This window comes from Amblyomma maculatum, chromosome 7 (genome assembly GCF_055883805.1).
Source record: "Amblyomma maculatum isolate TAMU_Amacu chromosome 7, ASM5588380v1, whole genome shotgun sequence".
Classification (NCBI taxonomy): Eukaryota; Metazoa; Arthropoda; class Arachnida; order Ixodida; family Ixodidae; genus Amblyomma; species Amblyomma maculatum.
The window spans coordinates 122,627,797-122,642,188 of record NC_139350.1 but is presented as its reverse complement, the minus strand read 5'-3'; the positions used below and the strand labels follow the sequence as shown (position 1 = coordinate 122,642,188).

General features: G+C 45.3%; 1 protein-coding gene across 4 annotated transcripts in view; it reads right to left on the bottom strand.

Annotated features, from left to right (window-relative positions):
• Positions 1-14,392, bottom strand: part of LOC146184596 (uncharacterized) — a 67,338-nt gene that overhangs the window by 27,420 nt on the left and 25,526 nt on the right. For 3 of the 4 annotated variants that reach the window (XR_014708897.1, XM_084609431.1, XM_084609430.1), the window contains exon 6: positions 2,947-3,067. Coding sequence is in view for 2 of the 4 variants with exons in the window: in XM_084609431.1 (XP_084465557.1) it covers positions 2,947-3,014 (68 nt within the window). In the remaining 2 variants the exon portion in view is untranslated. Of the gene's footprint in view, positions 1-2,946; positions 3,068-9,344; positions 9,440-14,392 lie in introns of those variants that run through there. The other variant, XR_014708898.1, reaches the window with a different exon arrangement.

Below are 14,392 nucleotides of genomic sequence, written 5' to 3'. Positions count from 1 at the left end.
CACGACGGAGACGCGATGGCAGCTATATTGTTGCCGGCGTCACCTGCCGCAGCAGAGCGCTCGTTGCCTTTATGCAGTGTTCAGTGTTGAATGTCATATTGGGGACCAGTGGACGTTTTCTTTCAGTATGCTTTCTCGTATTGCTACGTGCGCGTCTTTCCCTCTGCTCATGTGCATACTGCCTTTGTGGGGTAGCAGGCGTGCGGTGGCTGATCAGAGCGCGATGAGGTGCAATGGGTCATTGAGCCACAGGTGCGCAGAAGAAGCGCTTGCTCAATTGGGAGTTTCCACGTGGCGTTTGGCCCCTCAGTGACAGTTTTCTGTTGTTGTTTTTTTTATAAAGAACTTCACCTGTTCACGCGGCATACGTTGGTCCCGCATGCACGTGTGCGAAAGAAAACAAGGGAAAGCAGAGGTTCGGAATGTGGTGACGTCAGTGCCGTTCGCATGTTTACTTGGGACCTCTCCTTTCCGAAGTGTTGTTAGTTAATATCCTTTCCCCAGTAGTTGATTGGTGAGAAAAGTTGTCTGATTGCTGATTGGTTGCTGTCCCCGCCAAGGGCGGAGACAGATGGCTTAAAAGTAAGCGCTCTGGATTAAACCAGGGCTGATTTCGTCCGACCAACGGGTCAGTCATGTAAATAGCTTTCTCCTTGCTTGTGTCTTCTTGTTTTATTTAAAGTGGATGCATGCTAAATGAAACCCGCATAAACGAAAACTCCTTTTAAAATGAAACGATTTCAAAAAAAGTAATTGGTTTCATATACAATCAGTGCAGAGTTGCGCTCTGACAATCGAAACCTCATTTTGCCTGCAACACGGATAAACGAAACCGAAACTCTGCATGACTCGTCTTTGTTGATGTCAATATCCAGATCCAATCCAGTACCTTGCACGCCTTTTTTTTTTTTTTTGTGTGTGTGTGCGGGCACCGTTTTGCTCTGTTCCGTGGCTGTGTTTGGTGGCTGCGTTTCGTGACTTCTTTCCGGCGTGCAGTATGGAAGAAGCTGCTAGAAAGCGTCCCCATAATCCGTTGTCTTTAAAAGCCAAGATGAAAGTTCTTGATGATGTCAAGTGTGCCAAGGAGTCAAAAACTGCTATCGCGAAAAGGCATGGCATGCCAAAGTGCATGCTTTCAAGGATTCTGAAGGATCGTGACAAGATTGAAAAAGCATATAACATCGGCGCTTTCCCCCCGATAGGAAAAGGATGCATCTGGCCGAACATGAGGACTTCGAGAAGGCACTTTTCCTGTGGTTCAAGCGTGCTCGAAGTTCCAATCTACCAGTGACCGGGCCTCTTTTGGAGGAGGAGGCGAGCGACATTGCACTACAGATGAAAATTGAAGACTTTAAATTCAGCAATGGCTGATTAAGCCGTTTCAAGAAGTGCCACGGCTTTGTTTTTCACACAATAGCAGGTGAAAGTGCCATGGTAGATAATGATGTTTGCTCTGACTGGCAGCAGCAGAAGCTTCAAGACGTCTTTGCAAATTACGAGCCGAGCGACGTCTTCAACGTGGATGAACTGGCGCTTTTTTACAAGCTCTTAAGGGTCACAACCCTTAAACAAAACTGCCAATAAATTAAACAGATTTCCTTGTCCCTGCCGAGTTTTGATTAAAGAGAGTCTACTGTATATGTAAATAAATAGTTAACCTTTCTGTCATGCCATCAAGAAAACGTGATTGTTGCGAGTCTGAATCTTAAATTTATTAACATCGATATCATCAAGTGTTTCCTCACCTGGCCACCTGAGGGGGAAACTCAACTGCTTCTGTAATTTTTCCCAATGGTTTTTTTTTCACCAGACAAATGCAAGAGCACATAGCTTGACTTCGGAACTGCATGTGCCACCGGCATTTTGCAAATAGGAGCCACGCATTAAACCAGCCATTCTCAGCATGCACCGATTAACCAACACTGAGGAAACAAAAGGAAATGCGTGAGAGTGAGCAAGCTCCTTTTACGCAAATTTAACACCACACACTATATGCTAACACAAAATGAAGGTCTCCTAGCCATTAATGAAGGTCTGCTAAATCAGACTTTCAGAAATTTACCCCAAAGGAGTTCATCCTGCATTAGCCATGTTTCCGCCTGCCTTGAAACTGCTGATGCAAACCCTAGCACTGACATTTCTGCTTCTGTTGCAAATGCCTCCAGCTTAGCATTGATAAAGCGTCATCGTAATACCACTTCCAAAGAAAAATAAATGCGTAAACAACATGCCTGACTTATGAAATGTGTCACCGAATCAGAAATGAAAGAGAATGTCAGCCATATTGAGTGTTGCGACAAGACTTTGCATCACGCAATTTTTGTATTACACAAAACCAGCTTTTGAACCACACAAAAATAGTAATAACACTTCCAAAACTAACTTCGAAACTGATTGCGGCATGTGGTGCATAGGTGACACATTGAAAACAAGGTTTTGTATTCCCAATGTTTAACAGGCAGATGTTGCAGAGGATATCTTTTTGACACTCCAAAGTGAGGACTACCGTATGGCAAGGTAAAGCTGTATACATATACTGCTCGTGGTGTGAAGGCATATGCCGCATATACCTACAGTGCGGTTGAGGACACAACATTCGGAACATTTATCTCCCGTCTTTATTGCCTTGTTGACCTTTAAATGCCATAGTGAGCTACCTACAGCCTGTCATTGCATACCTCTAGTTTTTAATGTCATATCTTACCTACAGCTTTCACATGAACTTGTGGCTAAGATGGTCACTGCAAAAGACCCCATTATACACATATGAACAGCACACTTATAAATGAAAGCCTCTCAACTCTAAACATTAGCATCGTATGTATAAACTGGAAAGTGTTAATAAAAGTACAAATGGCAGTAAAAGGTGAAATTGTATCCTGGACCTGGTGCTCATCGAGTGCTTTTGTTTCAGCTAGCCTAATGGTATCGGTCAAGGGGACTTACCTGTCCACATCAAGGGTCATCACAGAAGCGCACAACCAGAGTGAGCAGAGTGGCCTTCCCCGAGTCATCTGTGCTCCACCACTTGGCCCTCACTTGCCTCCAAGATGACATCACGCAGAACCTGGCAGTCACAGGAGCAAGCATGAGTGAATAATAAAATAACTACGATCACCTCTTTCGCCAAATGCTTTTCAGGATTCATTAAAAGCACAGGAAATCTAAAACAATTGCAGCTCTGTTTAAACATTTTCAGCAAAACATCCTTGTTTAAGAGCAATGGCCTTCAACTAGAAGGTGGCACAACTGATACTATTTCTGAATTGGTCATTGAGCAACACTCACTGCAGTCCCATATAGTATTTCTGTTGTAAGGTTTGGCAAATCATACTAGGCCAGTCTGTAATTTCTTTTGGACTTCAGTGATTTTATTCACAGTTCTTGGCATGCTGTTTAGTTCTATAGGATTTTTTCGGTATCCTTTAGCACTGGATGCCTCCAATCTACAGAGGGAACGGTTGCTTTGAAGTGTTTCACTATCCTGAAAGAAGTTGGGTAACACAGGTACAATGACACTTCTCTTGGAGACCTCAACTGTCAGTAAAACTGTCCATTAGAGGGCTGCCAGTGTAGAGTGAATATGGGCATCTAAGAGGGAGTGATCTGAGCCTCTTCCAAGTAACATGAAGTGGTGGAAGAGCAGAGCATGCTTTGAGGAATGTGACTAAAATACTCCGTTAGGTGAAGCAGAACCTTCCGAACCCACCAGTGATGGCCCCAAGTCAACCTTGCAAATGAATATGTACTACAGATTGTAAAGTCAGGCACATATCCTTCCTTCTTGATGTATGTATGGTAGGAAGCGCTTGCTCAGTGTTAAAAAAGAAAGGCTATGAAATTGATGCAAGTTCTTTCAATTGTGAGGATTTGCCCCTTTTTTTTTCAACTCCAAGCAGCTTCCACCAACTACTATGTTTTCTAGAATGTTTACACAACCAAAATGTACCAGGACGTTAACAGCATGCCAAAGGCATTTCTTTATCATTTATTCCATGCTGAACGGTGGCTCCAGAAGGTCTATAAATAGTGCAAAATCACGGAATCTGTCTCTTCCAGTTTTCTTAAGAAGATTCTCATACTATTGATCTAGGCAGAGAAATTCTCTCTTATAAAAATATCTCTTATAAATCTTCTCACTTGGCTGCAAGCGAAATGTATCCCCCAGGATTATGGCAAGGTTCTGCCCATATATACAGAGTCCGTGAGAGTTCTTCAGGCCATGGGGCCTTCTTTTGAGCCTTGTTGCAAAGAAATCAGGACATTCCTGATGACCAAAACCTTCGCTTCCCCCTTAACGGTCTTCATAGCTTCATAGATGCTGAAAGTGGTCAACTATACTCCTCCAAAATCAGATCCTGTGACCCCAAAACTTCTCACCAACCCTGTACGCGTGAAATTACTCTGCGAACAGGCAAAAATTTGTGCGTTTCAGCTGCAAGTAGGACTTCGTTACATCGAGGTTTGACAGTATATGGCAAAGTTGGCAAACATCTTCAGCAAACGTCATTACAATTTGACTTCCAAGCTGTACGCAGCCCTTTACGAACTCATTCCGACTTCCATTATGGCTCTCAACTAACTGACACCAAACCAAGCAGCTCACGTCCGCGATGCCCGTGAAACCTGCCAAGTGCCGCTGATACTAGGTCCACGTGACAACACAGAGAAGTTTCGTTGGTAGTTCTTTAGCCCTGTGCACCAGGGGTGCGCCGTCAGAGACGGTATACCGTGCTGCAGCGGAAGTTCCTTGCGCCAGAGACGCCCCGTCGGAAACGGTATGAGCGAAAACTTGAGGGCAGGAGTTGATGAGAAGAAAACTGAATTTTATAGACACAGCAAATATTTGCAACATTTACAGCAGAGATACAGGTTGGAACCGGCTAAAAAGGAAATATTCCCACCTCTGCATAGCCGACGATGCCGAGCATCAAAACCTAGTCTGGAACGCCGGACCGAGCCCTCAGGGCTTGGTTTTAACCCCCTTAGGTCCAGCCCTAATTTCCCCAACGACCAATCACAACCAATATCAACCTGATTGGTTCGTTCCGACGTCCAGCGCCCCCTTCAACTTTAAGAGGACTAAACCCTCTCTCTCATAAAAAAAAAAGGAAAGGCAAAACTCCTAGGGTCACGTCCTTCCATTGGGCGCTTGCATTGAAGAATGAGCGTCTCACCTGCCCCCGCGAGGTCGAGACAGCGCGCTCAACCCGGTGTACAAAAAAAAAGGAAAAGAACAGAGCAGTCCTGTCACGACCCGCCTGTCGTCACGAGTGCAGTGCCATTGTTAGGCATTCGCCACAGAGTTCCATCGGGGCCCGCGCTAATCTGTTGTGCCCGTCGGTCCCTTACGTGCCCCTTCTAAGATTCTACACAGGGCCCAATGACGCCGTTTAGAATTAATTCCTGCAAGGGACCGATGAAGCCTAGCGCCACTGCCCAAATGCAACCACAACGCCAACAACATTACATACGGACAAACAATACTCACATATTGTGGGGGTACAACAACAATCAAAATATGCTCACAAGCATAAAAAGCAAAACAGAACTAAAAGGTTACAGTGATCCCTTCACACCAACATCCGTAGACAACTCTGCCCCAATGGGCAGCTACGAATATGCGGACAGTCTACGAAACCACACTGCGTCCCACTTCCACATGCAGTGTTCACTAGTTTCGCACCGCACACTCGAGTCTCTTGATCACTTCACACAAACACACGACACAAGTTGCGCCTCACACAAAGTTCAAGTTCATGCGCAGGCATCAGTTCTCGTGTTCGCACACACCGATTATCCTCGCGAACATCCACACATACGTGCGCACACTTGCAAGGCTTCAGCACTCATTAGCGCCAGCGTTTCGTCCGTGGACGCCAACCTGAGTCTCCCCAACCGCACGCCCTGCCGCTGTGTGCGCTCGAGCCGGCGTGCGAGCTGGTGTCTTTGGCCACACTCGCAACAGAGTGAAACCTCAACCGCCTGTATCCCCCGGGGTCGAATACCTCCTGGCTATCATTAGAGCCTAATCCCTCACCACGTGATGCTCCCGAGGGCACGCTCTGCACGTTACGCCGCGACAATGCATCTTGCGCCTTGCCCTGTTCACCCCCTTTGCATGGGCTAACGAAACCCGTGCGACGCTTGACCTGGCGTAATGAACAGTAGATAGCACGGTACCTCAGGCGTGCTTGCAATATGTGAGCTATGTACCTGTCTACTTGCACTTTACCCCAATGGGCGCCTTTTGCCCCATTCCCTTTGGCACTAACATTCTGAATGCCATGCCCTGCTTGACAGGCATTTTCCGGCTCCATGGCAACATCGAACATTGAAACTGCAGGAGCTACCTTCCTTTCGCCTGACTCGATATTGTCTAGCGACAATGCTTTGTCCTCGGATAACGCGGTCAGGCTTTTGTCGGGTGCGTTTGAAACTTGCACAGCCCTCTTTAAGTTCTGTCCTATTGACCCGTCTCCACTCGTAGCATCGAAAGGGGAGCTCCTGCTGAGGACAGTAGTACAGGGCCCTTCATGCAATATGCTAGGCGCAGTGCACCGTATTACCTGCAAGGTATTTCCACCTCTCGCTAACTCCACGAGGTCACGTCGGTTGTCCGTGATAGGTTCTCGCTGTTTGAACCGCTCCTTCTCTGAGCTTGCCTGAGGTTGTTTTTGTGGCAAAGCCGAATCTGTTTCATGGGAACCTGGCTCGCATTTTGCCAATTCCTGGCCGCTTTCCCCTTTATCGCTTGGCGCTGGAGAAGCCGCAATAAGCTCACTCAAAGAGCAATTGTTTTCCGGCCCTGGTGGTGTAACTAGTGGCGCTATGCTGGGCATTTCTGCACCCACTGCCCTCATCCACCGTGTTGCTATAGCGATCTTCCGATCAGCTTCATGGTGCTCTGCGATTGCAACTGCAATCGCGCGGTCCAAATCGAGCATACTGCACTCGAAACTAAGTGCATTTCCTCCCTTTAGCCTCTGCAATTCTGCCTGCAGCCCCTTTAATAGCGCCTGTTCCGCTTTCAAAATTAACCTTTTATCCATTTCCACTTGTTTTCCTCTACCGAGGTTTAAACTCAGAAATTATCCATGCGGACCCACGCACCCTTAAAACGGCCCAACCGGCTCGAACGCAGACAGAGACGCGAACAATCATCATCATCAGCCTGACTATACCCACTGCAGGGCAAAGGCCTCTCCCATATTTCTCCACTTAACCCGGTTCTGTGCTAGCTGCATCCACTTGACCCCGGCGAACTTCTTAACCTCATCCACCCACCTAACTTTCTGCCGCCCCCTGCTACGCTTTCCTTCTCTTGGAATCCAGTTTGTTACCCTAAGCGACCATCGGTTATCCTCTCTTTGCACTACATGTCCTGCCCATGCCCATTTCTTCTTAATTTCCACTAGAATGTCTGTAACTTGAGTTATTTCTCTGACCCACTCTGCACGCTTCCTATTTCTTAATGTTACCCCTACCATTTTTCGTTCCATAGCCCTCTGGGTTGTCCTCAACTTAAGTAGAACTCTCTTGGTTAGCCTCCACGTTTCAGCCCCATAGGTGAGTACAGGTAAGATGCAACTGTTGTATACTTTCATCTTGAGCGATACCGGTAAGCTGCTAGTCATAATCTGCGAGTGCTTGCCAAATGCGCTCCATCCCAATCTTATTCTTCTTGTTATTTCATTTTCATGGTCCGGATCTGCAGTTACTACCTGTCCTAAGCAGACATAATCACCTACTACTTCCAGTACTTCGCTACCTAATGTAAACTGCTGTTCCTTCCCGAGGCTATTGAACATTACTTCTGCATATTGATTTTCAAGCCTACCTTTCTATTTTTCCTGTCTAGGTCATCAATCATTATTTGCAGTTCATCCCCCGAGTTGCTTAGCAAGGCAATGTCATCAGCAAATCGCAGATTACTGAGGTATTCTCCATCTACCCTTATCCCTAACTGCTCCCATTCCAAGTCTCTGAATACCTCCTCTAAGCAAGCTGTGAATAGTACTGGGGAGATTGTGTCTCCTTACCTAACACCTTTCTTTATGGGAATTTTGTTACTTTCTTTATGCAGAACTATGATTGCTGTGCAGCCACTATATATATCTTCCAGCACTTTCACGAATGGCTCGTCTACCCCCTGATTTCGCAATGCCTGCATCACCGCCGATGTTTCAACTGAGTCAAATGCTTTTTGTAATCAATGAATGCTATGTGTAAAGGCTGATTATATTCTGAGCATTTTTCTATCACCTGATTGATGGTATGGATATGATCGATAGTAGAGTACCGTTTCCGAAAACCTGCTTGATCCTTTGCTTGATTGCAGTCCAAGGTTGCCCTGATTCTATTAGCGATTACCTTAGTAAATACCTTATACGTAACAGACAGTAAGCTAATTGGTCTGTAATTTTTAAGGTCCTTATAGTCCCCTTTCTTATGAATGAGGATAATGTTTGCATTCTTCCATGGTTTCGGTACCGTCGATGACACCAGGCACTGCGTATACAGAGTGGCCAGTTTCTCTAGCACGATATCCCCCCCGTCCTCTAGCAAATCTGTAGTTATCTGATCCTCTCCAGCTGATTTCCCCCTTTTCATAGTTTCTAATGCTTTCTTGACCTCGTCCTTCGTCACTGGTGGAACGTCTGACTGTTTTTCCCTGCCACCAATCTCGTTACAATCCCGACTACTTTGGCTGCTGTAGAGATCTGTATAGAACTCCTCGGCTACTTTGACTATCTTGTCCATATTCGTGATGACGTTGCCCGCTTTGTCCCTTATCGCATACATCTGGTCTTTGCCTATTCCCAATTTCTTCTTTACCGCTTTAAGGCTTCCCCCGTTCTTTACAGCATGTTCAATTTTCTCCATGTTATACTTCCTTATATCAGCCACCTTGCGCTTATTGATTAGCTTTGATATCTCGACCAATTTGATCTGGTCTGTTTGATTGGAAGCTTTCATACCCTGGCGTTTCTTAATCAAATCTTTCATCTCTTTAGACACTTACCGGTATCCTCTCTAACTATCCTACCGCCTACTTCGCGGTACTGCAAACAATGGGACCGGGAAAACTCAAGTTTTCGATGTGTTGATCCCCTTTTACACTCTCTGGTGTCGATGTCCGCCGCCACCTTCAGTGGAGCCTGCGATGCACTGCCGCTCGCCTCGGGCCTTGGGTGCGTTGCTGCCGACTTGTGTAGACCAGTCTCTGACTGACGCGCTGCGTTTCCTAACCGGCTGCAGTCCAGTGTCCCTGGTCCGTTCTTCTGGTCCTTGCTGCTACCTCTCCTGGCTTCCTTTGCTGCCGCTTCTCGCCGCCTGCTCCTCCTCAGTCTTCTCCGCTGCCTTACTTTGTCTCTACTTAGCCCGTAAAGACATCCTGTACGACTGCGCCAGTGAAGTTCCTTGCGCCAGAGACGCCCTGTCGGAGACGATATGAGCGAAGACTAGAGGGCAGGAGTTGACGAGACGAAAACTGAATTTTATACACACAGCAAATATTTACAACATTTACAGTAGAGATACAAGTTGGAACCGGCTAAAAGGGAAATATTCCCACCTCGGCCTAGCCGACGATACTGAGCATCAAAACGTAGTCCGGAACGCCGAACCGTGCCCTCGGGCTCAGTTTTAACCCCCTTAGGTCCAGCCCTAATTTCTGCAACAACCAATCACAACCAACATTAACTCGATTAGTTTGTTCCGACATCCAGCACCCCCTTCAACTTTAAGAGGACTAAACCCTCTCTCTCATAAAAAAAAAGGAAAGACAAAACTCCTACGGTCACGTCCTTCCATTGGGCACTTGCATTAAACGAGTCTTACCTGCCCCGCGAGGTCAAGACAGCGCGCTCAACCCGGTGTAAAAAAAAAAAAAAAAAAAAAGAGAAACGAAAAGAAAAGAACAGAGCGGTCCTGTCACGACCCGCCTGTCGTCACGAGTGCAGTGCCATTGTTAGGCGTTCGCCACAGCGTTCCATCGGGGCCCGCGCTAATCTGTTGTGCCCGTCGGTCCCTTACAAACACACTGAGAGAGTTATAAATTTTCGGTGTTCTCTATTGCCATCTGTCATCTGGAGTCTACAACGCATGAAGATGGAGATACCCTACGAATGCTGCGCCACCCCAGGATTCTGACAGCTCTGGTTCGACGACAAAGTGAGCAAGTGAGCTTGCAAAAAAAACCCTAAAATAAAAGGGGGGGGGGGGGGGTACCTATATTAATGAAAATATGGTATATTTTACTGGTATGGCAGAAGTACGTATTGGCAACTTTTCAGTCTGGATGCAGGATACAACTTGAACCTTGTTGGCAGTGTGGAGATGTCGGAAATAGTGCCAAGTAAAAGGATTTCACCTGCATATGTCTGCCACAGTTTGTGGAAGGTGAAAGGCTAAGCATGGCCCTGATTGATTGATTGAAAGCACTTGAACGGGTTTGGGGAATAAGTCTGCCACAGGAGTGTATATCTGTCAACCCCATTATGAGACTGTGCTTAACACGACCGCCCCCTTAATATAGCAATGCATGCATGACGAGGAGTTCTAGCTTCGATATTTCAGGGTGGCTTTCATTTCTGAACATGCTCTAGAATCAGCCAGCAGCGTTCAACAAGGAGCTGATGCAGTTTGACAGCCCTTGCCAGGACTCAAATCGTAATGCACGCTTATTGTCTTGTTTGGACTACTATGGTGACCGACTGACACAGCAACCTTAACATAAGTGGTTTACTTTCGTTCACGGGCCTCAACATGCTCACCTCGCACCCCACATGGAGGTCGTGTATAACAAAGGTGCGTTCCCACTTTGTGCACATCAGCTGTTTCTTTACTACTTAATGGATACCTTGAGAGAGCATGCTTATTTCATGTGAAAGGCCGACTTAATTATGTGCTTTTACCTTTTACAAGCTGCGTATTTTGCAGTGTGGCCATTGAAGGCCTTGGCTGACCGCTTGTTTGTTTCATCACTTCCGTTCTTTTCTGTCTGAGTAATTGTTTGACTATTAGCCTGTTTAGTTCTCGACTGCCACTTCTACATATATACTTGCAAATGTGAACACATGGTCTAGCATTATTTGGTTCACTGTGCATTAATTTTTTGTCATTCCTGAGGATGCAAGTTGCTTTGTGCATGCTCAAAACTTCAAGTAGTTTGTGGAACGAGCGAAAAGAACGGCGACCACAAAACAAAACATTGACTAGTTGTTTTTGGTGATTCCACTATGTCACACGTGTACGAAATAATTGCCACCACGCATCCTGGTGGCATCTGCCACTGATTTCCATTTATTTATTTCTGTGCACATCGGTACAAGTGCTTCTAGACACTCAAAGTTTGTGTTTCTCGTGGGTTATTGTACGTGCCCCTCTATGTGCGATCCAGAAATTCATCTGTCGAAAACCAGTTGCTCTATACGCCTTCATAAGTGCACCTTCCTTCTTTCTAAAAATAAAAACATAACCTGCCCTCCTTTTTCAGCTTGTAGTTACAGAACTAAATATGTAACTATGTTCTTACATATTTACATTTATATGTTACAAACAGCACGTAAGAGATGTTTTGTTCGGTTACGTCCCTTTATGTGGAGGTTTTAAATTTAAAAAAATGCTTCCACTTGCACCAGATTGTGGGGTACGCAGAACCCCCACAACCAAACTTCCTCCCCCACTGAGCCATGAGAACAAATGCATTGGTTATCTGGCGCCAGACGAAGGGTGCTGCTGGCCCTAGTGATGCCACAGTACAAAGCTCAAGTTCCTTTGCATCCAAGCAGCTGCTTTCAACTCAATAGAGCGAGATTTATCAGAAAACCATGCACTTAAATTCTGACGTTTCCAGCGTGGCCATGATTGGAGGATTTGTTATGAAGGCTGCCAGCAACAAGATTCCGTGCGGTGACTGCGCTCCACCGCTGCAGACATCAAAAGCCAACACTCCCTTCCTCAGACTCGTAACCCAACAAGGTCGCACTGGCCTTCTCTAACCCAAGTCAGGAGCATCTCAAGCTCCTCATACGTCTTCAGAGGTTTGTTGACCACATTTGTCAACCACGTGCTGCTGCACATCCCTCGTGAAGCCACTGGGATTATGAGTACATAAGAGTGTTGAAGTGCTGCAGGAACTGCCTATTCTGAGTTGTGCGCATAACACGGACATCGACCACCGCAACAGACTCCTGGAGCTAGTAGCCAAGAAATTTATGGAGACCCTTTTCAGCCACTATGCTCTCAAAGCAACTGAAAGGCATATTTTTTATTTTATTAAAATACGCTAAAGGCCCGAGCGGGTATTACTTGGGGGTGGGGAAGGTGGGACAATAGTAAAAACAATGCATCAAACATTGTGACAAGTATATAGTCGTTAGCTAGGAACACACTGTTGAAAAGCTAGCGCTTCAACCACTAAACTATAATAAAGACAAATGGCACCAAACATTCCTGTTTTTTGGAGAGCAGTGGTTTAACATGATTACAAAATAAATGCAAGGATGAAGGCTACAGCTCGAAATGACTGTTTAGACTGGTTACAAACCTTTCGTAATCATTGAAAGATGCAATGGTGCCAAAAATTAGACTACATTGACGGAGGGCGAGGAAGAGGAGAGGCAAATGAAAGAAAAGATTAGTTCAAGCAAAGATAGATTCCACATTCAGTTGGTGGTCAATGCGTGAGAATATGTGATGGGGCAATGCAAAAGAATGACTATAATATAATGTGCAGAAAGACAGTACGGAAAGCATTCTCCCTCTTTCAAGAAGAGGTAAGCTGAGGGTTGTTTTTATTTCAGTTACACTTGTTGATCACAAATAGTTTTTAGTCAACGAAACAGGCGGCTTTATTTTGCAGAGACTCCAATTTTGTTACTAGGTATGCTTGATAGGGTTTCCAAATCAAAGAGGCGTAATTCTATTTGGAGCGAACTAATGTAGTGTATGCTAGCTTTGTGTCTAAACTGACTTAATGCAGGTTGCGCCGGAGAAACCAAGTGTTTAGGAAGCCTTGTTGATAACCGTATCTATGTGACAATTCAATAAAATGTCTGATGCTAAATGCACACCTAAATACATTATGATGGGCACCGATTCAATATGCACGTTGTTCAAAGTGTAATGACATGGTTCGGTGCTAGATGTTGTGCTAAATCTGACAAGCTTTGTGTTTGAGGTGCCATTGTGTGCACCAATTGCTAATCTTATTAAGGTCTGATTGTAGATGAGTACAGCCTGAAAGATCAGTAATCTGTTTGTATACCACGCAATCATCCGCTAATAATCTGACCCTGGAATGTAGGTTATTACTGATGTCATTAATATAAACTAAGAACAAGATAGGCCCGAGCCCAGGCCCTTGCGGCACTCCAGATTTAGGGGGAGTGGGACGAAGAATGGCTATTAACAAAAACTGATTGAAAGCGATTAGCCAAAAAACTCCTTATCCAAGAAATAACCTTACAATTTGTTTAAATTCTCAAACTTCTTTATTAGACGAATGTGTGGGACTTTGTCGATTGCTTCGGCGAAATCTATAAATATGGCGTCTATTTTAGAGTGAGCATGAACAGCGTGATGAAGGTCAGTAAAGAATTCAAACACTTGTGTTTCACAAGATCTACGAAGTAGGAAGCCGTGCTGATTGGAAAAAAAGGAAGTTATGCTTCACCAGATGACCCATGATATGGCAGAGGAGATTACTTGCTCTAGCAATTTACAGCTCATGTTGGTTAAACAAATTGGTCTGTAATTTCATGGCTGAGAGGCATTGCCAGATTTGAAAACGGGTATGACACGCGCACTTGTTCAGTCGTTTGGGACACAACTTGTATCAATGAATTGCTGAAAAATAGCAGCTAAGATGGGGCATACTGCAGGCTTTGCTACTTTGAGTAATTAAGGATATATCCCATCAAGGCCGGGTGCAGAGCTAGCAGGGAGACAGTTTATGGCAGAGGACACACCTTCTGACATGACAGTATGTCGGGCATGGTTTCATGCAGCTTTGGGAATAACAGGTCAGTAGGTAAAGGGTTCTCATCAGTGAGCACTGAGCAGAAAAATTGCCTAAATTCCTCTGCTACCTCAGGTGAAGTAAGGAGCTTTCTTTTCTTAGTTATTGGCACTGACTAGTTTGAACCATACTTTGGATTAACAATGTGCCAAAATTTTTGAGGATTGTTCTGTAACAGATGCGAAATGTCACTGCCATAAAACTTGTCCTTTGCTATTTCAATTTCAGTTTTGCACAGCTGCGCATAAGTGCGGTATTGATCCCAACCGCACTGAGATGCTGACTTTTTTAGCTTTCAGATACAACCTTTTCTTTTCTTTATACATCTTTTGACGCTCACTGTGAACCATGTGCTCTCTGCAGATG